General features: G+C 44.4%; 1 protein-coding gene across 1 annotated transcript in view; it reads left to right on the forward strand.

Moving 5' to 3' along the window:
* Positions 1-17,637, forward strand: part of LOC121555727 (polypeptide N-acetylgalactosaminyltransferase 18) — a 102,845-nt gene extending 85,208 nt beyond the window's left edge. Inside the window, exons 10-11 of the mRNA XM_045213827.1 lie at positions 3,946-4,110; positions 16,946-17,637. Coding sequence (XP_045069762.1) covers positions 3,946-4,110; positions 16,946-17,092 — 312 coding nt within the window. The 3' untranslated portion in view covers positions 17,093-17,637. The remainder of the gene's footprint in view (positions 1-3,945; positions 4,111-16,945) is intronic.
* The last annotated feature ends 7,634 nt before the right edge of the window (positions 17,638-25,271 follow it).

Below are 25,271 nucleotides of genomic sequence, written 5' to 3' on the forward strand. Positions count from 1 at the left end.
CAGGTCTGGACACTGGCTAGGCCACTCCAGGACCTTGAGATGCTTCTTACGGAGCCACTCCTTAGTTTCCCTGGCTGTGTGTTTCGGGTCGTTGTCATGCTGGAAGACCCAGCCACGACCCATCTTCAATGCTCTTACTGAGGGAAGGAGGTTGTTGGCCAAGATCTCGCGATACATGGCCCCATCCATCCTCCCCTCAATACGGTGCAGTCGTCCTGTCCCCTTTGCAGAAAAGCATCCCCAAAGAATGATGTTTCCACCTCCATGCTTCACGGTTGGGATGGTGTTCTTGGGGGTTGTACTCATCCTTCTTCTTCCTCCAAACACGGCGAGTGGAGTTTAGACCAAAAAGCTCTATTTTTGTCTCATCAGACCACATGACCTTCTCCCATTCCTCCTCTGGATCATCCAGATGGTCATTGGCAAACTTCAGACGGGCCTGGACATGTGCTGGCTTGAGCAGGGGGACCTTGCGTGCGCTGCAGGATTCTAATCCATGACGGCGTAGTGTGTTACTAATGGTTTTCTTTGAGACTGTGGTCCCAGCTCTCTTCAGGTCATTGACCAGGTCATGCCGTGTAGTTCTGGGCTGATCCCTCACCTTCCTCATGATCATTGATGCCCCACGAGGTGAAATCTTGCATGGAGCCCCAGACCGAGGGTGATTGACCGTCATCTTGAACTTCTTCTATTTTCTAATAATTGCGCCAACAGTTGTTGCCTTCTCACCAAGCTGCTTGCCTATTGTCCTGTAGCCCATCCCAGCCTTGTGCAGGTCTACAATTTTATCCCTGATGTCCTAACACAGCTCTCTGGTCTTGGCCATTGTGGAGAGGTTGGAGTCTGTTTGATTGAGTGTGTGGACAGGTGTCTTTTATACAGGTAACGAGTTCAAACAGGTGCATTTAATACAGGTAATGAGTGGAGAACAGGTGGGCTTCTTAAAGAAAAACTAACAGGTCTGTGAGAGCCGGAATTCTTACTGGTTGGTAGGTGATCAAATACTTATGTCATGCAATAAAATGCAAATGAATTACTTAAAAATCATACAATGTGATTTTCTGGATTTTTGTTTTAGATTCCGTCTCTCACAGTTGAAGTGTACCTATGATAAAAATAACAGACCTCTACATGCTTTGTAAGTAGGAGAACCTGCAAAATCGGCAGTGTATCAAATACTTGTTCTCCCCACTGTATGTACAAAATGACCAAGTGGAGACCTGGATGGCAGGACAAATCAACATGACATATTCATGTCAAAAATGGTCTGATATCAAACTCTTTGTTCAGACCTTTAGGAGACATGGCGGACAAATGGTGAATCCAATACAATTCTCTTCTCAGTAAGATTATCAGTATCCCCCCCCACCCCCACCCCCACCCCCTCCCCCAAGAGTCTTAACATGTTCAATACCAATGTATCTCAGAGAGCGCTCCATGAAATGCGCAGCCACAGGGTTTCTCTGATCAAGAGTCCTGATATTACTCCTGTGTTCTGCTATCCTTGTTTTCAGAGCTTGTTTTTCCTACATAGCATAGACCACAAGAATACACTTGATCAGGTATACCAAATTATTTGTGGAACACGTAATGATGCCCTTAATCTTAATGGCCTTGCCCGTGATAGGGTGATTGAACATTGTGCCTTTGTTCGTAAAGTTACACTGGGTACATCAGCCACATCTGTAATTACGTGGCACTGGTGGAAGATCAGACGTCACCACCATTTGACTGATGTTGGGGGTGCGTCGAGGACTACCGGCGGGGGTTCTTTAAACGTCATTTCCAGTTGTGGATCAGGGCTCAAGATGTGCCAGTGTTTTTTAATGATATGGTCAAACTGTTTGCCAAGTGGGGAGTATTGAAGGAAGCACTGAACTCGTTGGTCAGGGGGGCGGGGTGGTTTGGGTGTGAGGCTGTTATCCTGGGTCATATTTTTTGTAATGATCGCTTGCGTCATGCAGCCATTCCTTTGGGTAACCCCGCTGTCTGAAATGCTCATTCAGACAGTCGGCTTGTTTGTCATAGTCACTCTGTGTACTACAGATCCTGCGTATGCAAATGTATTGGCTGATAGTCAGTCTGTTTGACCTGATGAAGGTGAATTGGGAGCATGAACAGTGTGTGGGCCTTCCTGTTCTTTACAGGTATTATTTATTAGCCCAGCACCTATGTTTTTAAGGATGTGCGTATGACCACAAACTTTTCAAAAGAATCGTCCAGCCCATTGGGTATCTCACTACACCCCCATATGCAGACAGAGGGATTAAAAGTAAGTTTACATTGTAGTACCTCTGACAGCCAACTTTCTAGCCCCGCCCACAACTTCCGGACTTTATAGCATTCCCAGAAAGCATCGATTATTGAGTCATTATTAGTTTTACACTTGTGAATTTTGTATCTTGTATAATACATTCTATACATTAGTTTATACTGGATTAAGCGTACATTTCAGTTAACTGTAATTTCATTAGTTATGCTCCAACTTTCCCTCAATATTGTGCCAACATCAGTTCTTTTTTAATCTTGGTTCCAATAGTTTATATATATTTTTAAGAGATTGTCAGTTGGATATGGTCTTTGCAAGGTTTTGTATATCTTCCCTATCATATGAACATCCTTTTCTGACTCAAATAAGATTTCCTGAAGGTTGCTCTGATGTCCAAAAGATTTCAAGTAGAAATTTCGTGATATGTAACTTTTAAGTTGCATGTATTTGAAACTATCTACATTGGTCAGTCCAAAATTACTTTTTAATTCTGTCATGGAAATAGATTTATTTCCTGTTAAGAAGTCATTTACGGTTTCTCTGCCTTTAGTTTTCCATGTGGGCCAATTTATCGATGAATTCTGAAAAGCTATCCAAGGATTGTTCCATAAGGTTGTGTTTCTAGAGAGTGATATTGGTTCTTATAAAATACGTTTCATTTTCTTCCATACTGTTATAGTGTTCTTAACTATGAAGTTGTTAATGTTCTTAGCTTTATCCTTTGAAAATAGACACGTAAAAAGATTCTGGAGATGTACCCATTGTTCCTCTTTAGTGCATTTAACTATATGTCGCAAGTAAAAGCTTTGGGTTGCGAGTTGATACAATTCCATGTCCGGAAGGTTAGAACCAACCTCAGATGTAACACTTTCATTTTTATTCTATGAATTGTATTTGCCCATATGAAGTCTGTTATAACCGAGTATACTCGGTGGGGTAATTGGTATTACCGAAAATAAATACAAAAACTTTGGCAGCCATGTCATTCTAAAGAGATTTATTCTACCTGTAAGATTTATGGGATCGTTTTCAAGGTGCCATACTCAGTGTATTTATGCCAACTGTTTGCGAGCGGCAAGGTAGCAGTATATCCCTCCTAATGTAACCCCGTGCTCCCAACCAACTTCGTCCCCACCCCTATCCAGCTATGATGTCCTCCCTCCCCTCCAGCTGTTACATTCCCCCGCCTCTCCCAGGGTTCTAGCTACCCCACATGTGTAGACAAGCCTCCTCATCCCTCATGCACGGCAATAGAGTCACAGCAGATGCAGCTGCCATCTGTAGCACACACCACTACCTCTGCTGCTCCGCTCAGTTCAAACAGATGCTTTTTCCTGCCACTCGTGTTTTACGGCCTGTTAGCTAAATATGGGCACTCAAGTGCCCTTGGAAAATACGGGCTGGAAAGACCGTATCAGAGAGTGCAGTTAGAAGTGTTTGGGCTACCTGGTCGTTTTGCGTTGTTTATGGAGAGCACTCCTCTCCATAAACAATAAGCCATTTCCTGCCCTGTGCTTCAGTTCAGTGAGGGTAGCTGCATGAATAGACATGCCATATGGGTGAAGTAAGCTCAGCCTTAACAAGTCCTAGTGAAAAGCGAAAAACATTTTGTGAAATGCTTGAATGCCTCCAGCTCTCAGTAGTTTATGTATGTGCTGTCTATTCTGTCATTCCAGAATGTGTACTACACCAGCACTCAGCAGTTACATGTAGGGGTGCTTAGTCCCACCATCGATGACGATGACAACAAGTGCCTGGTGGATGTGAACAGCCGACCGCGCCTCATCGAGTGTAGCTACGCCACAGCCAAGCGCATGAAGCTCGACTGGATCTTTACTCAGGTAAGAAACCATACAGACCTGACCAACACACTCAGACTGCACACTGAAAATAGACCAGCAAGCGATAGAAAATGGTAGGTCAAAGATCAAAATTAATACTTTGTTGCAAGGGAGTTGGATCATTAGTAAATGTGGCACCAGTGGAGGTAGGTATCTTCAGTCCATTTTAGTGTTTGCGGAAATCCATGGCTCAGTGCTCAGTGTGGTTGGGTTGGTCTCATTAAGGAGTGTCACAGATATGAGAGTTTTACGGTTCACAGACCTCTCCACATTCCTCCAAGCCGTCTAGACGTGAACAGTAACTACATCATAATGACTCTCTTTGTCTTCATTATTGGACTGGCTCTCTGAGCACAGTGGCCTGTAATGAGGGCCACATCAACATGGCCTGAAGAGTGCTTCACCCATCTGAAGTTTTGAAGGTGCAATTAAAACCATTCTGATTATGTTCAGTGTATCGTCATAATGTATGCACTCAAAATATCCATTTAAAATAGTGGGTTGCTAACCTTGAATTCAACTTCTAGGAATTGTGTTTTCAGATAAAGACATACAGTTGAAGTCGGGAAGTTTACATCCACTTAGGTTGGAGTCATTAAAACTCGTTTTTCAACCACTCCACAAATGTCTTGTTAACAAACTATAGTTTTGGCAAGTATTTTATGACATCTACTTTTTGCATGACACAAATAATTTTTCCAACAATTGTTTACAGACAGATTATTTCACTTATAATTCACTGTATCACAATTCCAGTGGGTCAGAAGTTTACATACACTAAGTTGACTGTGCCTTTAAAGAGCTTGGAAAATTCCAGAAAATTATGTCATGGCTTTAGAAGCTTCTGATAGGCTAATTGACATCATTTGAGTCAATTGGAGGTGTACCTGTGGATGTATTTCAAGGCCTACCTTCAAACTCGGTGCCTCTTTGCTTAACATCACAGGAAAATAAAACAAAATCAGCCAAGACCTCAGAAAAATAATTGTAGACCTCCACAAGTCTGGTTCATCTTTGGGAGCAATTTACAAACACCTGAAGGTACCACGTTCATCTATACAAACAATAGTGCGCAAGCATAAACACCATAGGACCACGCAGCCGTCATACCGCTCAGGAAGGAGACTCGTTCTGTCTCCTAGAGATGAACGTACTTTGGTGCGAAAAGTGCAAATCAATCCCAGAACAACAGCAAAGGACCTTGTGAAGATGCTGGAGGAAACAGGTACAAAAGTATCTATATCCACAGGAAAACGAGTCCTATATCGACACAACCTGAAAGGCCGCTCAGCAAGGAAGAAGCCACTGCTCCAAAACCGCCATAAAAAAGCCAGACTACGGTTTGCAACTGCACATGGGGACAAAGATCATACTTTTTGGAGAAATGTCCTCTGGTCTGATGAAACAGAAATAGAACTGTTTGCCCATAATGACCATCGTTATGTTTGGAGGAAAAAGGGGGTAGCTTGCAAGCCGAAGAACAATCAATCAATCAATTTTATTTTATATAGCCCTTCTTACATCAGCTAATATCTCGAAGTGCTGTACAGAAACCCAGCCTAAAACCCCAAACAGCTAGTAATGCAGGTGTAGAAGCACGGTGGCTAGGAAAAACTCCCTAGAAAGGCCAAAACCTAGGAAGAAACCTAGAGAGGAACCAGGCTATGAGGGGTGGCCAGTCCTCTTCTGGCTGTGCCGGGTGGAGATTATAACAGAACCATGCCAAGATGTTCAAAAATGTTCATAAGTGACAAGCATGGTCAAATAATAATCAGGAATAAATCTCAGTTGGCTTTTCATAGCCGATCATTAAGAGTTGAAAACAGCAGGTCTGGGACAGGTAGGGGTTCCATAACCGCAGGCAGAACAGTTGAAACTGGAATAGCAGCAAGGCCAGGCGGACTGGGGACAGCAAGGAGTCACCACGGCCGGTAGTCCCGACGTATGGTCCTAGGGCTCAGGTCTCTCAGTTGGCTTTTCATAGCCGATCATTAAAGAGTTGAAAACAGCAGGTCTGGGACAGGTAGGGGTTTCGTAGCCGCAGGCAGAACAGTTGAAACTGGAATAGCAGCAAGGCCAGGCGGACTGGGGACAGCAAGGTGTCATCATGCCCGGTAGTCCTGACGTATGGTCCTAGGGCTCAGGTTCTCAGAGAGAAAGAGAGAACGAGAGAATTAGAGAGAGCATACTTAAATTCACACAGGACACTGGATAAGACAGGAGAAGTACTCCAGGTATAACCAACTAACCCCAGCCCCCCGACACATAAACTACTGCAGCATAAATACTGGAGGCTGAGACAGGAGCGGTCCGGAGACACTGTGGCCCCATCCGAAGAAACCCCGGACAGGGCCAAACAGGAAGGATATAACCCCACCCACTCCGCCAAAGCACAGCCCCCGCACCACTAGAGGGATATCCCCAACCACCAACTTACAATCCTGAGACAAGGCCGAGTATAGCCCACAGAGGTCTCCACCACAGCACAAACCAAGGGGGGCGCCAACCCAGACAGGAAGATCACGTCAGTAACTCAACCCCACTCAAGTGACGCACCCCTCCCAGGGACGGCATGAAAGAGCACCAGCAAGCCAGTGACTCAGCCCCTGCAACAGGGTTAGAGGCAGAGAACCCCAGTGGAGAGGGGAACCGGCCCGGCAGAGACAGCAAGGGCTGTTCGTTGCTCCAGCCTTTCCGTTCACCTTCACACTCCTGGGCCAGACTACACTCAATCATATGACCTACTGAAGAGATAAGTCTTCAGTAAAGACTTAAAGGTTGAGACCGAGTCTGCGTCTCTCACATGGGTAGTCAGACTGTTCCATAAAAATGGAGATCTATAGGAGAAAGCCCTGCCTCCCGCTGTTTGCTTAGAAATTCTAGGGACAATTAGGAGGCCTGCGTCTTGTGACCGTAGCGTACGTATTGGTATGTACGGCAGGACCAACTCGGAAAGATAGGTAGGAGCAAGCCCATGTAACGCTTTATAGGTTAACAGTAAAACCTTGAAATCAGCCCTTGCCTTAACACCATCCCAACCGTGAAGCACGGAGGTGGCAGCATCATGCTGTGGGGGTGCTTTGCTGCAGGAGGGACTGGTGCACTTCACAAAATAGATGGCATCATGAGGAAGGAAAATTATGTGGATAAATTGAAGCAACATCTCAAGACATCAGTCAGGAAGTTAAAGCTTGGTCGCAAATGGGTCTTCCAAATGGACAATTAGCCTACGCATACTTCCAAAGTTGTGGCAAAATGGCTTAAGGACAACAAAGTCAATGTATTGGAGTGGCCATCACAAAGCCCTGACCTCAATCCTATAGAAAATGTGTGTGAAAAAGCGTGTGGGAGCAAGGAGGCCTACAAACCTGACTCAGTTACACCAGCTCTGTCAGGAGGAATGGGCCATAATTCACCCAACTTATTGTGGGAAGCTTGTGGACGGCTAACCAAAACATTTGACCCAAGTTAAACAATTTAAAGGCAATTCTACCAAATACTAATTGAGTGTATGTAAACATCTGACCCACTGGGAATGTGATGAAAGAAAGAAATCATTCTTAAAATAAAGTGGTGAGCCTAACTGACCTAAGACAGGGAATTGTTGCTATGATTAAATGTCAGGAATTGTGAAAAACTGAGTTTAATTGTATTTGGCTAAGGTGTATGTAAACTTCCGACTTCAACTGTATTTGCTTCTCCATTGGTGGAGCAATTATTTATTTTGATGCCCTCAAAGGTTACAAACTAGTAGGTTCTGTACCGTATCCAAAAACAATTAATAACAAGGAGTGAGACATTGAGAACATACTATACAGTAGTATGTACTGTATGTCATATGCCTGGATTGGTTGAATCACTATCACTAAGACTCCTAGTAGTCAAGGTATTGTCCATTTTGGATTCAACCTATTTGCGTCTATAGCTTTGACATTAGTGTGATGCCTTGTAAACTCACTGAGAAAGAAATCATGTTGTATATTCCGTTCAAAGGTTTATTGAAATGCTGCCAAGTACAGTTTTACATCTTAATGCAATTTTCCTTTGATCATGTTGGAGAGATCATTGTTGTTTGAACTGTGTCAAATTCTTAGTTGGAATGTACCGACCTGGTTTCACTGAAGCATAGGTAGTTCTGGAGTGTAAAAGGTTTTAAATGCTTGATCTCATGTGTCACATATCTACATGGCTCTTCTGTAGGTGGTTTCTTGGTTTAGCATTGTATAATTTAAGAAGGAATGGAGTTAGACACCATGCATTATTGATCCCATTTCTGCCAGACATGGTGTGAAATGTGTTTTACCTCAAAAGGAAATAGTATGCATCGACTCAAGCATAGGGTTGGACAGTGCTGTAGCGAGGAGGAATGTTCCTATTCCCATTCTAGCTTAAGCATTACCACACTTAAATTCTACAAGATGGAGAGGAGGAGAAGAGCAGCAATCAATGAATCTCTCTGTGGTTTAATGTGCCTGACAATTTTGTGAAATTTCTTCACTTTAGAGCCTTATAGTGGAAATTCAACATGCTCTCCTCAAGTGAAATAATTGTGATGTATCTTGGGAAGTAGAAGAAAAGAAGTGGGTGTTTGTATTTGTAAAGATTTTGTCAGCAGTTAAGGTGACTGTAGCGTGGGCTGTAGCATGGAGACACAGAGGGTTTATATGTAAAGAGCCCTGCTTGGGAGACAGTCTTAACACACCGATTAAACACATCTAATTAGCTTTCTGTTCATCCTCAGTGCTTTCACTGACTCGATGACATCACCTTCCCAAGTGCTCCTGTTTTCTACTACCCTTTGTGCTTTTCTACTACATTGTGTATCCTCTACAGTGAGGGAGAAAAGTATTTGATCCCCTGCTGATTTTGTACATTTGCCCACTGACAAAGAAATTATCAGTCTATAATTTTAATGGTAGGTTTATTTGAACAGAAAAATCCAGAAAAACGCATGTCAAAAATGTTATAAATTGATTTGCATTTTAATGAGGGAAATAAGTATTTGACCCCCTCTCAATCAGAAAGATTTCTGACTCCCAGGTGTCTTTTATACAGGTAACGAGCTGATTAGGCGCACACTCTTAAAGGGAGTGCTCCTAATCTCAGCTTGTTACCTGTATAAAATACACCTGTTCACAGAAGCAATCAATCAATCAGATTCCAAACTCTCCACCATGGCCAAGACCAAAGAGCTCTCCAAGGATGTCAGGGACAAGATTGTAGACCTACACAAGGCTGGAATGGGCTACAAGACCATCGCCAAGCAGCTTGGTGAGAAGGTGACAACAGTTGGTGCGATTATTCGCAAATGGAAGAAACACAAAAGAACTGTCAATCTCCCTGGGCCTGGGGCTCCATGCAAGATCTCACCTCGTGGAGTTGCAATGATCATGAGAACAGTGAGGAATCAGCCTAGAACTACACGGGAGGATCTTGTCAATGATCTCAAGGCAGCTGGGACCATAGTCACCAAGAAAACAATTAGTAACACACTACGCCGTGAAGGACTGAAATCTTGCAGTGCCCACAAGGTCCCCCTGCTCAAGAAAGCACATATACAGTGGGGGAAAAAAGTATTTAGTCAGCCACCAATTGTGCAAGTTTTCCCACTTAAAAAGATGAGAGAGGCCTGTAATTTTCATCATAGGTACACGTCAACTATGACAGACAAAATGAGATTTTTTTTTCTCCAGAAAATCACATTGTAGGATTTTTAATGAATTTATTTGCAAATTATGGTGGAAAATAAGTATTTGGTCACCTACAAACAAGCAAGATTTCTGGCTCTCACAGACCTGTAACTTCTTCTTTAAGAGGCTCCTCTGTCCTCCACTCGTTACCTGTATTAATGGCACCTGTTTGAACTTGTTATCAGTATAAAAGACACCTGTCCACAACCTCAAACAGTCACACTCCAAACTCCACCAAAGAGCTGTCAAAGGACACCAGAAACAAAATTGTAGACCTGCACCAGGCTGGGAAGACTGAATCTGCAATAGGTAAGCAGCTTGGTTTGAAGAAATCAACTGTGGGAGCAATTATTAGGAAATGGAAGACATACAAGACCACTGATAATCTCCCTCGATCTGGGGCTCCACGCAAGATCTCACCCCGTGGGGTCAAAATGATCACAAGAACGGTGAGCAAAAATCCCAGAACCACACGGGGGGACCTAGTGAATGACCTGCAGAGAGCTGGGACCAAAGTAACAAAGCCTACCATCAGTAACACACTACGCCGCCAGGGACTCAAATCCTGCAGTGCCAGACGTGTCCCCCTGCTTAAGCCAGTACATGTCCAGGCCCGTCTGAAGTTTGCTAGAGTGCATTTGGATGATCCAGAAAAGGATTGGGAGAATGTCATATGGTCAGATGAAACCAAAATATAACTTTTTTGGTAAAAACTCAACTCGTCGTGTTTGGAGGACAAAGAATGCTGAGTTGCATCCAAAGAACACCATACCTACTGTGAAGCATGGGGATGGAAACATCATGCTTTGGGGCTGTTTTTCTGCAAAGGGACCAGGACGACTGATCCGTGTAAAGGAAAGAATGAATGGGGCCATGTATCGTGAGATTTTGAGTGAAAACCTCCTTCCATCAGCAAGGGCATTGAAGATGAAACGTGGCTGGGTCTTTCAGCATGACAATGATCCCAAACACACCGCCCGGGCAACGAAGGAGTGGCTTCGTAAGAAGCATTTCAAGGTCCTGGAGTGGCCTAGCCAGTCTCCAGATCTCAACCCCATAGAAAATCTTTGGAGGGAGTTGAAAGTCCGTGTTGCCCAGCGACAGCCCCAAAACATCACTGCTCTAGAGGAGATCTGCATGGAGGAATGGGCCAAAATACCAGCAACAGTGTGTGAAAACCTTGTGAAGACTTACAGGAAACGTTTGACCTGTGTCATTGCCAACAAAGGGTATATAACAAAGTATTGAGAAACTTTTGTTATTGACCAAATACTTATTTTCCACCATAATTTGCAAATAAAATCATTAAAAATCCTACAATGTGATTTTCTGGAGAGAAAACATCTCATTTTGTCTGTCATAGTTGACGTGTACCTATGATGAAAATTACAGGCCTCTCTCATCTTTTAAGTGGGAGAACTTGCACAATTGGTGGCTGACTAAATACTTTTTTTCCCCACTGTACATGCCCGTCTGAACTTTGCCAATGAACATCTGAATGATTCAGAGGAGAACTGGGTGAAAGTGTTGTGGTCAGATGAGACCAAAATCGAGCTCTTTGGCATCAACTCAACTCGCCGTGTTTGGAGGAGGAGGAATGCTGCCTATGACCCCAAGAACACCATCCCCACCGTCAAACATGGAGGTGGAAACATTATGCTTTGGGGGTGTTTTTCTGCTAAGGGAACAGGACAACTTCACCGCATCAAAGGGACGATGGACGGGGCCATGTACCGTCAAATCTTGGGTGAGAACCTCCCTCAGCCAGGGCATTGAAAATGGGTCGTGGATGGGTATTCCAGCATGACAATGACCCAAAACACACGGCCAAGGCAACAAAGGAGTGGCTCAAGAAGAAGCACATTAAGGTACTGGAGTGGCCTAGCCAGTCTCCAGACCTTAATCCCATAGAAAATCTGTGGAGGGAGCTGAAGGTTTGAGTTGCCAAACGTCAGCCTCGAAACCTTAATGACTTGGAGAAGATATGCAAAGAGGAGTGGGACAAAATCCCTCCTGAGATGTGTGCAAACCTGGTGGCCAACTACATGAAAGGTCTGACCTCTGTGATTGCCAACAAGGGTTTTGCCACCAAGTACTAAGTCATGTTTTGCAGAGGGGTCAAATACTTATTTCCCTCATTAAAATTCAAATAAATTTATAACATTTCTGACATCCGTTTTTCTGGATTTTTGTTGTTGTTATTCTGTCTCACTGTTCAAATAAACTTACCATAAAAATTATAGACTGATCATTTTTTTGTCAGTGGGCAAAGTTACAAAATCAGCAGGGGATCAAATACTTTTTTCCCTCACTGTACCTCTCATGTCGGCCTAACACTGTAAATACTTCCTAAATATCTCCTTATGCAACACAACACATAAACACATGCACACACACATGTTCATATGCATGCACACACACACACAGACTACCAAACTGTTCACTCAAGGATCAATTAGATGAAAGAACACAGGAGAGTTGGTTAACCTTTCACCACTGCTCGTGAACCCAGGACCATTATCATTCTGGCTCTCTGGTTCACTCTCTATAGCAAATCAATATGTTGGTTTGGCAGCAGCCCACGGGATCAAGCACAGGGAGCAAACAGGACTGGTCCTCTGCCAGTACAGAATTCAACCTCACGCCTCATTCTGTAATGTAGCCTCTCCGCAGGCTTTTTAAACACCCTGAAGGTTATAATGGTTGTTGGTGTTTAGCATGTTTTGATGTTTACTTCCCAGATAAGAGAAGGCTGAGTAATGCTGATATTTGTTCTTGTGTGAAATTGTTCTGAAGTGTTCAGTGACTCACTGGAATTCAACTGCCTCAGATTTGTTTTGCTATTTAGTCATGTATGGCCAAAACATCAGGTTAAGAACATTAATGCCGAAACCCTGGGGTAACTTGTCAGGCTTCCTGCTGCAAAATGGTAATCTTGCAAATAAGATTAGAATCAGGATGAAATTATGAATTTTTCTGTAAATAAATACGTGTTTTAGCAACTTGGTAGATGCCTCGTAAATATTTCAGGAAGCGCCTCTGGAAAAGTATGATAATGACAGAATGAAAAATGAATTAATTATTGTTTTATATTTTGAAACAACTTCAGATGTGTAGACACAGTCTTAACAATTGATGAGCTGAAATAAATACATCAGCAATGATAACAACATAAACGTACATGTACAACTCACCAGAAAGGGACTTTTTTCATAAGGGGGACGTTTTGGTTCTACTGCATTGTGTAGTTATATTTGTTTTATTTGTCATATCTTATTTTCTTTGTCATATCTTATTTTCAGGTAATGTTGTTTTCCTTGTACTCATTCCAGGCTATTTGCACCATGTGGCCAATGAGGTGTATCTAATGGCTAATGGTTCTTTAATTTGGTTGAACATGTGGAATCCACCATGTTATATTTCATGCTACATCTGACAACCATTACTACATGTGGAGATGTTGATTACTGATGAAAAACAATTACAGTGAATATGTAAACTGTATCTGTCCCCCATGTATTTTACAGAATGCACTCAAGCATATAATTGTTTCATTCCATAGCTTTTAGGCATGCTAGACCTGACAAGCACTCTAAACTAAACAGACTGTCACAATCGTTGAACGGAGTAGACCAAGGCGCAGCATGATGAGCGAACATACTTTATTATCTTTAGTGATAACAAGAACAAAACAATAAACGAACAACGTGACGTCCTAGGTTATACAACCAACACGGAACAAACCAAAAGGAACAAGATCCCACAACACCTGTGGGAACACAGCCTGTCTAAATATGGCTCCCAATCAGAGACAACCAGCCACAGCTGACACTCGTTGCCTCTGATTGGGAACCACTCTGGCCAACATAGAAATACCATACTAGACTGTGAACATAGAACAACAACACATAGAATCTACACACCCTGGCTCAACATATAGAGTCCCCAGAGCCAGGGTGTGACAGTACCCCTAAAAGGCGCGGACTGCGACCGCGCCTCAACATAAACCAAACAGGGGAGGGCTGGGTGGGCATTCCTCCTCGGAGGCGGTTCCGGCTCCGGGCTTGCCCACCACCCTCCAATAATCCCCCCGTAGCGCCCCTGGTCAGGTCTGGCCCCGCTGGCTGGAGCTGGACTGGACATCGTAGGAGCGGATTGCTTAAGCTCCGGTGTGGAGCAGCTGACCGGTACCTGACCAGGCACCGGTAACCCAGGCACGGGTTGTGCCGGACTGACGACGCGCACCCCTGGCTTGGTGCGTGGAGCAGGAACGGGCCGGACCGGGCTGACGATGCGCACCCCTGGCTTGGTGCGTGGAGCAGCAACGGGCCGGACCGGGCCGGACGGCGCGCACCCCTGGCTTGGTGCGTGGAGCAGCAACGGGCGGACCGGGCGACGATGCGCACCCCTGGCTTGGTGCGTGGAGCAGCAACAGGCCGGACCGGGCTGACGATGCGCACCCCTGGCTTGGTGCGTGGAGCAGGAAAGGGCCGTACCGGGCTGACGATGCGCACCCCTGGCTTGGTGCGTGGAGCAGGAACGGGCCGTACCGGGCTGACGACTCGCACCCCTGGCTTGGTGCGTGGAGCAGGAACGGGCCCTACCGGGCTGACGATGCGCACCCCTGGCTTGGTGCGAGTGGCAGGAACAGGCCGGGCCGGGCTGGCGACGCGCACCGTAGGCTTGGTGCGAGTGGCAGGAACAGGCCGGGCCGGGCTGGCGACGCGCACCGTAGGCTTGGTGCGAGTGGCAGGAACAGGCCGGGCCGGGCTGGCGATGCGCACCGTAGGCTTGGTGCGAGTGGCAGGAACAGGCCGGGCCGGGCTGGCGACGCGCACCGTAGGCTTGGTGCGAGTGGCAGGAACAGGCCGGGCCGGGCTGGCGACGCGCACCGTAGGCTTGGTGCGAGTGGCAGGAACAGGCCGGGCCGGGCTGGCGACACGCACCGTAGGCTCGGTGCGAGTGGCAGGAACAGGCCGGGCCGGGCTGGCGACGCGCACCATAGGCTTGTTGCGAGTGGCAGGAACAGGCCGGGCCGAGCTGGCGACGCACACCATAGGCTTGGTGCGAGTGGCAGGAACAGGCCGGGCCAGGCTGGCGACGCACACCGTAGGCTTGGTGCGAGGGGCAGGAACAGGCCGGGCCGGGCTGGCGACGCGCACCATTGGCTTGGTGCGGGGAGCAGGAACAGGCCGGGCTGGCGACGCGCACCGTAGGCTTGGTGCGAGGGGCAGGAACAGGCCGGGCCAGGCTGGCGACGCGCACCATCAACTTAGTGCGGGGAGCAGGAACGGGCCGGACCGGACTGGTGACGCACACCACTTGCTTGGTGTGAGGAGCGGGACTGGGTTTCGTCATAACCCTCCGCTCCCTCAGCTGCCTACACAGTTCCTCTCGCCGTGCCTCTACTCTCACCTTCTCCCTTATCGCCTCCAGTAGCTCCACCCTCTGAACCACTAACTCCTGCTCCCTCTGGACCAATAGCCCCCTTAACCTGGTGGCCTCCTCACCTAACCTCCTAATACGCCCTGTAGCTGCCTCCTGCTGCCCCGTCGCCCATGCCGTGTGCCCCCCCCTAAATTTTTGGGGTTGCCTCTCGTCCGTCCGACAACGACCCTGTTGACGCCGTTGCTCCTCTCTCCGTCGCGCCTCTACCGTCTCCTTCCATGGACGGCGATCCATCCCGGCCTGGATTTCCTCCCAGGTCCAGGACCCCTGCCCGTCCATTATCTGCTCCCACGTCCAGGCTGCCTGCTCCTGGACACGCTGCTTGGTCCTGGTATGGTGGGATCTTCTGTCACGATTGTTGAACGGAGTAGACCAAGGCGCAGCGTGATGAGCGAACATACTTTATTATCTTTAGTGATAACAAGAACAAAACAATAAACGAACAACGTGACGTCCTAGGTTAAACAACCAACACGGAACAAACCAAAAGGAACAAGATCCCACAACACCTGTGGGAACACAGCCTGTCTAAATATGGCTCCCAATCAGAGACAACCAGCTACAGCTGACACTCGTTGCCTCTGATTGGGAACCACTCTGGCCAACATAGAAATACCATACTAGACTGTGAACATAGAACAACAACACATAGAATCTACACACCCTGGCTCAACATATAGAGTCCCCAGAGCCAGGGTGTGACACAGACAGTATTCTATACTAATGAAAACCTGTCTTATCATGAATCAGAGTGACATCAACTAAATTATTTTGATTCATTCACTTTCAAATGAACCTGACCAAATCATCGGTATTCTATATGTGCAATAAAACATTGATGACAAGTTGACAATGGGATTGCTTAGAGATGGTTGTTGACGCCACGTATAAATAGTAATCCCTCATAAAATGTTCTGTTAATTATTAATTGGTGCAAATCTTAAGGATGTGTATTGGGCTGAATTTCTCGAACCTTAACATGCCCTAGCCTCTTTCTTTATAGAGCATCTAGTCTTGAACTAAAACAAAAGCCCATTTTAATACAGTAGCCTTTCCAGCTTGAGTCGTCCTCTTCCTGACTGAGAGGTGACAGGGGAGATTCTCTGATCCCAGGCCCTGAAGTTACACAGAGATAGTGAGCTTATCTGATCTGTGCAGTGACTCCCATGGCACTGGTCCCAACAGTTGAGTCCAACCCAAAGCTTCTAGGCCTCCACTTACATGTGAGAGACTCTCAGCTCTAACAGATTGGAAAGAGAGATGAGATGGAGAGACACTTCGAAGCACACAATTCCTTAGGTGACAAAGATTGAGTTTTTTCCCGTAAGTGTGAGGGTTGTTTTCTAAGGTGACGTGTGAAAATGTTTTCTTCTCATCTAATGTTATCTTCTGTATTCCCATTTTGTTATCACATAATCTTGGCATTCCTACTGAGAGTGCTACTGAGTATAATGGTAGATAGATAGTTGTTCTTGCTTCGTGAGCATGCTGATGCTATCTGGGAAGGCCCCAGTGCTGGCGTCGAAGGGAAATCAGTACGAAACAGAGCTGCGGGTGCTTGTTAAGCTATACACATCCATCCCATCCATTCATTCATAGCACTGTGGGGTTAAGGTGACACAGCAATCAACGACATGCACACCAATGATGCTGTGTCGCATCACACTGTAATTTGATCTACCTGTTTTTTCTTTCAGGGAGGTTCCATTCAGAACAGGAAATCGAAGCGATGCCTTGAGCTGGTGGCCAGCAATGACAACGAGTTTGGGTACCAGCTGGCCCTTCAAAAATGCACTGGACAGAAATGGTCCATCACCAACACACTGCCTGGCAGTGCCCTATGATGGGCTCCTCTGAGAAAACACTGGCTAGATATACTGTAGCACACTGGACTGGATGGGGGGTTTACTCTGTTACTCCTCTGGACTTTCTGTTGTGGATAAAGGAGAATGGTGCATGGTTAATGACAGTCATTGGAGCACCATGATGTCTTGTTCACCAGTTGACATCACATGATAAATGTTAAACATTTTCTTTAGCCTATGGATCAGCCATAGATGGTTGATATTGTGCATTATGAGATACTACAACGTTATGGAACATATTTTGTGAAGAGTGTAGTTGGTTTTCTGTTGACTTGAAGGTTGTACTGGGTCCTATATGTTCATTGTTGTACTTGATACATAACTGCTACTGTGTAGCAAGCATTACGAAAAGTTCCTTGCTGTTTTATTTTCTTCTAGTGTCTCAGGTTTGTAGGATAAGTTTATTATGCGATTAAGCTGTACAGTTTTGGGGAAATGCCAACATGTTGGAAAATAATATACTATTTTCTAAGTGTAAATATTCAAAATATTTATAATATATGCCAGTAAAAGAACTGATGTTATATGAATGTGTGGTAGTGTGTTTTTTTCCAATGGTACAATATTGAGTGTACCCTTTCCATGTAAACCGTCACCAGCTGTCCCGTGTGTGCGTCTGTCCCATGTGACACAAGGCAAATGTCATGTTATCAAAATGAATGTGTCTCATTCCCCTTAAGCTCATGCCTTTAAGGTTATAGCTCTCTCAACATACAGAAGTTAATAATTTATGTTCACTATTTAATGGTAGCTGATTACACAAATTATATTAATGATCACATACAGATGTAGGATCTTAATTTGATCACTTTTGTTGCTGAGAATTTTCTTGCACAGCAGGAACTTGTAGTATATTCAAGGTTTACAAAAGGCTTCTAAAGTGTGTAATTTCCACTTTAAAATGTCAGACTTGATTTGCCACACGAAAAATTATCCACATAATAATTCACATTTCCTGTTGCTGCAGGATTCTTTTCAAATTAATATCCTACAACTGTATCCTCCTTTTTATGGTTTTGTGCAGTAATGTATCAAAAACATTTCACAAGCGCATACACACACACACATACACATAAACACATACACACTGGGAGAAAATTGGAGAAATGGCATCTAGTCAGTTTCTCACAGTGATATCAGTAGAAGCAGACAGCAGTCTAGAATCAGGGCTTTTTTCTGTCAAAGCCTTTCTCTTCTGACTGTTGTGTGTACCAGGGGAGGAGAGGAGTGGCACATTCGGTTTTCAACATGCCAGTCCTCATTAGCATCCACATTCATGCCGGGAGAGGGGAGGCGTGCCATTAAATATACATGTAAACACACTTTCGTCAGAGCTTCCTTCGCCAAGAGATTTAAATCAGGAAAATATTTTTGTGCGTTCTCAAATTCAAAACGGAATTGATTTTCCAAAGGTTGGGAATTAATATACACAAACCTTCTCATATGTGGAAAACCATATTCATCATCTCAAATTTTGCCGCAGTCACAGTAGTTGTATTGCTCTAAATTCATAAAATAATGTGGAAACACATACAGTGAACTCTTCAAACAGATCTCACATACAGTGAGATATTCACATCTTTGAATCTCAGCATGACATTGAGTTATTTATGACATTGGAGCTCTTCTTGTTAACGCATACAGTAGGTTGCCTTTTTGCATAATGTTAATCATAAATGATTAAAACCTTTCAGATAAGCATAATGATGGGATACCACCTGCTTTGAAATGTCCTCTTTGTACTGACAGTAAAAGCATTAGGATTCACAAACAATTTCATGAATTAAAGCCAAAGAAATGGAAGTGTGATTTATTACATGACAATAACATGGTCTTGTTAAATCAATCCCAGTAACAGTGTTTCTAAGATGACTAAAAAACATGTGCATCATATGAGAAATAGTATACAAATATAAAAAAATTGTACAGATATCGTACAAACTTTACATAAAGATTCTGATTGCATTCCTGGATACGTCACTGAGTAATAACCATCTTGCTTTGACCACTGAAAAATACTTCCAATATCTGAAATGCGGGTTTGATGAGTCTATGAATGGCATCGCTCCTGGTTTTTTATTTCATCTGAAAAACAGAGCTTTCTGAGAAGTCTAGAATTCCTAACCCAATAAAGCAGTGGTGTCCTTGGTCTGTGTGCGTGAGACGGTCCCATTGCCCTTGTCTATAATTCAGGTTTCTGCCTCTTGGGAGAAAGGCAATGAGAGAGCGCACCTCGATAATCATGCACACTCGCAGTTACTGCTGCCCCTGACACAGCCGCAATAAAACAGAGTGAGAAGAGATATATTCTTGGCACAAAACAAGGCCACTATGATAAGGGGAATCATATGGAGGGAGTCGGCGCCTTGTCTGAATTGAGAATTAATAAATGTCCCACAAGACTCACTGGAGGAGAGAGTTTCTCAGTTGTGGATCCTGCAGGTAAGCTACAGGTGGCTAAGTGAAGCAGTAGATCCACCACAGGAGGGCCCAGGGGATACAATATATATATTGGAACTGGGGCTGGTGATGGGGAGCCAACTTTCAATTGAAAATTCAATTAAATCCTGCTCAAAGTAAAGTCATTTGTCATCTCTATATCACATATATATTGCAAGCCTGCTGAGCTGTAAAAGAGACAGATTTATAGTCAAATAGCTTTACTCTGGTTTTCCAAATCTAAAGTGCATTTTACCCACACCATCTCTTCGAGCATGTTTCATGTTGCCATAGTAACGTGGCTTAATTTAAGTCACCGATTTTCAGATCCCAAGGCGTCACACCAGAGGTGAAAATACAAACTCGACAAATCCACATTTCCTGCTGATACAAGATTAATCTCTGACCTTTTAATATTACGCTTGAATGCCTTGAGCTATGCACAGGAACTGACTGACAAACATCTTATATCTGCATATATTATGGTCTGTGTGTGGTACAAAAGGGACTAGGAGATATTAAAAGAACATTCACGAGACGTGCTGTGTACTATGCACTGATGGATAGCTTTCCGGAGGTTCACAAGTATTTAAAAAAAAAACACAATAGCATGCAGTACCATCAGCTTGTTTTAGGTTAGGCCCCTTGTACATCTCAGACCAGACTCTAACCATATCTGAAGTGAATTCAAGCCATGCAACTCATCCATGAACTACTCAAAGTATTTTTTTTTGTCCTTTCCCATTTCCTCACAGTTTTGACAGTGCTCAATTCGAGTGGACATCCACTAGTGCAACTTCAAAGTTCCTCCAATGCAATTGTCAGGTGGGCTGTCTGTCAGTAAATCGATACAGCATGTTATTGAAGCAGTCAGTGTCAGCTTCTCTGCTCCAGACAGAGCAATGAAGCTGAATAGTACAGCTTTCTGTATTTGTCAGTCTGCTGGATCATCACTGAGAGACAGAGGGAGCCCTGATAAATCACAAAGATCATTTCCTGGGCTGCAATTTCTTTATGCTTATGGTTACAGCAGTATGATGGATGACAGTGTACATTTACATAAGGTACACATACAGTATGTATGTACACCTCAATTACTGCCTAACAACCATTTGGCTGTATGATGGCACCTGCAGTGACAGATTGTGCCATTGCCCAATGGAATGGTGTTTGAATAAAGAGTTCCAATCCTCTAAATAAAGGTTGGCTTATCTTTTTATACCAGTGCATTTTGCTTTTGTTCTTTTGTCAAGTCTTACTGTATACATTTCTATAGTTATTGTACCAGCCCTCCAATTGCACCAAACCCTCCTGTGGACTGTTGTGAAATTACTTTTCTCTTCTATATACAGTGGCTTGCGAAAGTATTCACCCCCCTTGGCATTTTTCCTATTTTGTTGCCTTACAACCTGGAATTAAAATTGATTTTTGGGAGGTTTGTATCATTTGATTTACACAAATGTTTCCCCTTAAACCACTTGAGTGTTGCTTTAGCAGTATGCTTAGGGTCATTGTCCTGCTGGAAAGTGAACCTCCGTCCCAGTCTCAAATCTCTGGAAGACTGAAACAGGTTTCCATCAAGAATTTCCCTGTATTTAGCGCAATCCATCATTCCTTCAATTCTGACCTGTTTCCCAGTCCCTGCCAATGAAAAACATCCCCACAGCATGATGCTGCCACCACCATGCTTCACTGTGGGGATGGTGTTCTCTGGTGATGAGAGGTGTTAGGTTTGCGCCAGACATAGCGTTTTCCTTGATGGCCAAAAAGCTCAGTTATAGTCTCATCTGACAAGAGTACCTTCTTCCATATGTTTGGGGAGTCTCCCACATGCCTTTTGGCGAACACCACTGTGTTTGCTTATTTTTTTCTTTAAGCATCAGCTTTTTTCTGGCCACTCTTCTGTAAAGCCCAGCTCTTTGGAGTGTACGGCTTAAAGTGGTCCTATGAACAGATACTCCAGTCTCTGCAGTGGAGCTTTGCAGCTCCTTCAGGGTTATCTTTGGTCTCTTTGTTGCCTCTCTGATTAATGCCCTCCTTGCCTGGTCTGTGAGTTTTGGTGGGCGGCCCTCTCTTGGCAGGTTTGTTGTGGTGCCATATTCTTTCAATTTTTAAATAATGGATTTAATGGTGCTCCGTGGGATGTTCAAAGTTTCTGATATTTTTTTATACCCAACCCTGATCTGTACTTCTCCACAACTTTGTCCCTGACCTGTTTGGAGAGCTCCTTGGTGGTGCCCCTTGCTTAGTGGTATTGCAGACTCTGGGGCCTTTCAGAACAGGTGTATATGCAGTTGAAGTCGGAAGTTTACATACACTTAGGTTGGAGTCATTAAAACTAGTTTTTCAACCACTCCACAAATTTCTTGTTAACAAACTATAGTTTCTGGCAAGTCACAAGTAATTTTTCCAACAATTGTTTACAGACAGATTATTTCACTTATAATTCACTGTATCACAATTCCATTGGGTCAGAAGTTGACATACACTAAATTGACTGTGCCTTTAAATAGCTTGGAAAATTCCAGAAAATGATGTCATGACTTTAGAAGCTTCTGATAGGCTAATTGACATCATTTGAGTCAATTGGAGGTGTACCTGTGGATGTATTTCAAGGCCTACCTTCAAACTCAGTGCCTCTTTGCTTGACATCACGGGAAAATGAGAAGAAATCAGCCAAGACCTCAGAAAAAAATTGTAGACCTCCACAAGTCTGGTTCATCCTTGGGAGCAATTTCCAAATGCCTGAAGGTACCACGTTCATCTGTACAAACAATAGTACGCAAGTATAAACATCATGGGACCACGCAGCCGTCATACCGCTCAGGAAGGAGACGCATTCTGTCTCCTAGAGATGAACGTACTTTGGTGCGAAAAGTGCAAATCAATCCCAGAAGGACCTTGTGAAGATGCTGGAGGAAACAGGTACAACAGTATCTATATCCACAGTAAAACAAGTCCTATATCGACATAACCTGAAAGGCCCCTGCAAGGAAGAAGCCACTGCTCCAAAACCGCCATAAAAAAGCCAGACTACGGTTTGCAACTGCACATGGGGACAAAGATCGTACTTTTTGGAGAAATGTCCTCTGGTCTGGTGAAACAAAAATAGAACTGTTTGACCATAATGACCATCGTTATGTTTGGAGGAAAAAGGGGGTGGCCGCATCATGCTGTGGGGGTGCTTTGCTGCAGGAGGGACTGGTGCACTTCACAAAATAGATGGCATCATGAGGAAGGAAAATTATGTGGATATACAGTGGGGAGAACAAGTATTTGATACACTGCCGATTTTGCAGGTTTTCCTACTTACAAAGCATGTAGAGGTCTGTAATTTTTATCATAGGTACACTTCAACTGTGAGAGACGGAATCTAAAACAAAAATCCAGAAAATCACATTGTATGATTTTAAAGTAATTAATGTGCATTTTATTGCATGACATAAGTATTTGATCACCTACCAACCAGTAAGAATTCCGGCTCCACTCATTACCTGTATTAACTGCACCTGTTTGAACTCGTTACCTTAATATTTGGTACAGATACCTTTGTTTGCAATTACAGAGATCATACGTTTCCTGTAGGTCTTGACCAGGTTTGCACACACTGCAGCAGGGATTTTGGCCCACTCCTCCATACAGACCTTCTCCAGATCCTTTAGGTTTCGGGGCTGTCGCTGGGCAATACGGACTTTCAGCTCCCTCCAAATATTTTCTATTGGGTTCAGGTCTGGAGACTGGCTAGGCCACTCCAGGACCTTGAGATGCTTCTTACGGAGCCACTCCTTAGTTTCCCTGGCTGTGTGTTTCGGGTCGTTGTCATGCTGGAAGACCCAACCACGACCCATCTTCAATGCTCTTACTGAGGGAAGGAGGTTGTTGGCCAAGATCTCGCGATACATGGCCCCATCCATCCTCCCCTCAATACGGTGCAGTCGTCCTGTCCCCTTTGCAGAAAAGCATCCCCAAAGAATGATATTTCCACCTCCATGCTTCACGGTTGGGATGGTGTTCTTGGGGTTGTACTCATCCTTCTTCTTCCTCCAAACACGGCGAGTGGAGTTTAGACCAAAAAGCTCTATTTTTGTCTCATCAGACCACATGACCTTCTCCCATTCATCCTCTGGATCATCCAGATGGTCATTGGCAAACTTCAGATGGGCCTGGACATGCGCTGGCTTGAGCAGGGGGACCTTGTGTGCGCTGCAGGATTTTAATCCATGACGGCGTAATGTGTTACTAATGGTTTTCTTTGAGACTGTGGTCCCAGCTCTCTTCAGGTCATTGACCAGGTCCTGTCGTGTAGTTCTGGGCTGATCCCTCACCTTCCTCATGATCATTGTTGCCCCACGAGGGGAGATCTTGCATGGAGCCCCAGACCAAGGGTGATTGACCGTCATCTTGAACTTCTTCCATTTTCTAATAATTGCGCCAACAGTTGTTGCCTTCTCACCAAGCTGCTTGCCTATTGTCCTGTAGCCCATCCCAGCCTTGTGCAGGTCTACAATTTTATCCCTGATGTCCTTACACAGCTCTCTGGTCTTGGCCATTGTGGAGAGGTTGGAGTCTGTTTGATTGAGTGTGTGGACAGGTGTATTTTATACAGGTAACGAGTTCAAACAGGTGCAGTTAATACAGGTAATGAGTGGAGAACAGGAGGGCTTCTTAAAGAAAAACTAACAGGTCTGTGAGAGCCGGAATTCTTACTGGTTGGTAGGTGATCAAATACTTATGTCATGCAATAAAATGCAAATGAATTACTTACAAATCATACAATGTGTTTTTCTGGATTTTTGTTTTAGATTCCGTCTCTCACAGTTGAAGTGTACCTATGATAAAAATTACAGACCTCTACATGCTTTGTAAGCAGGAAAACCTGCAAAATCGGCAGTGTATCAAATACTTGTTCTCCCCACTGTATATTGAAGCAATATCTCAAGACATCAGTCAGGAAGTTAAAGCTTGGTCGCAAATGGGTCTTCCAAATGGACAATGACCCCAAGCATACTTCCAAAGTTGTGGCAAAATGGCTTAAGGACCACAAAGTCAAGGTATTGGAGTGGCCATCACAAAGCCCTGACCTCAATCCTATAGAACATTTGTGGGCAGAACTGAAAAAGCGTGTGCGAGCAAGGAGGCCTACAAACCTGACTCAGTTACACCAGCTCTGTCAGGAGGAATGGGCCAAAATTCACCCAACTTATTGTGGGAAGCTTGTGGAAGGCTACCCGAAACGTTTGACCTAAGTTAAACAATTTAAAGGCAATGCTACCAAATACTAACTGAGTGTATGTAAACTTCTGACTGTCACGCCCTGGCTCTGGGGACTCTAGTATGTTGAGCCAGGGTGTGAGTTTTCATTTGTGTTTGTTCTAGTTGTTGTATTTCTATGTTGGCCAGGGTGGCTCCCAATCAGAGATGGCTGTAGCTCGTTGTCTCTGATTGGGAGCCATACTTAAGTAACCGTTAGGCATTCATTTGGTGTGGTTTCTTGTTCCGTGTTGGTTTGTGTATGTAACCAGGGACGTCACGTTTTCGTTTTGTTCGTGTGATACTTTATAATAATAAAATGTTCGCATTCCACGCTGCGCCTTGGTCCTCCTCTGTTCCCGACGAGCGTGACACTGACCCACTGGGAATGTGATGAAATGAATAAAAGCTGAAAGAAATAATTCTCTCTTCTATTATTCTGATATTTCACATTCTTAAAATAAAGTGG

The sequence above is a fragment of the Coregonus clupeaformis genome, unplaced genomic scaffold (genome assembly GCF_020615455.1).
Source record: "Coregonus clupeaformis isolate EN_2021a unplaced genomic scaffold, ASM2061545v1 scaf0159, whole genome shotgun sequence".
NCBI lineage: Eukaryota > Metazoa > Chordata > Actinopteri > Salmoniformes > Salmonidae > Coregonus > Coregonus clupeaformis.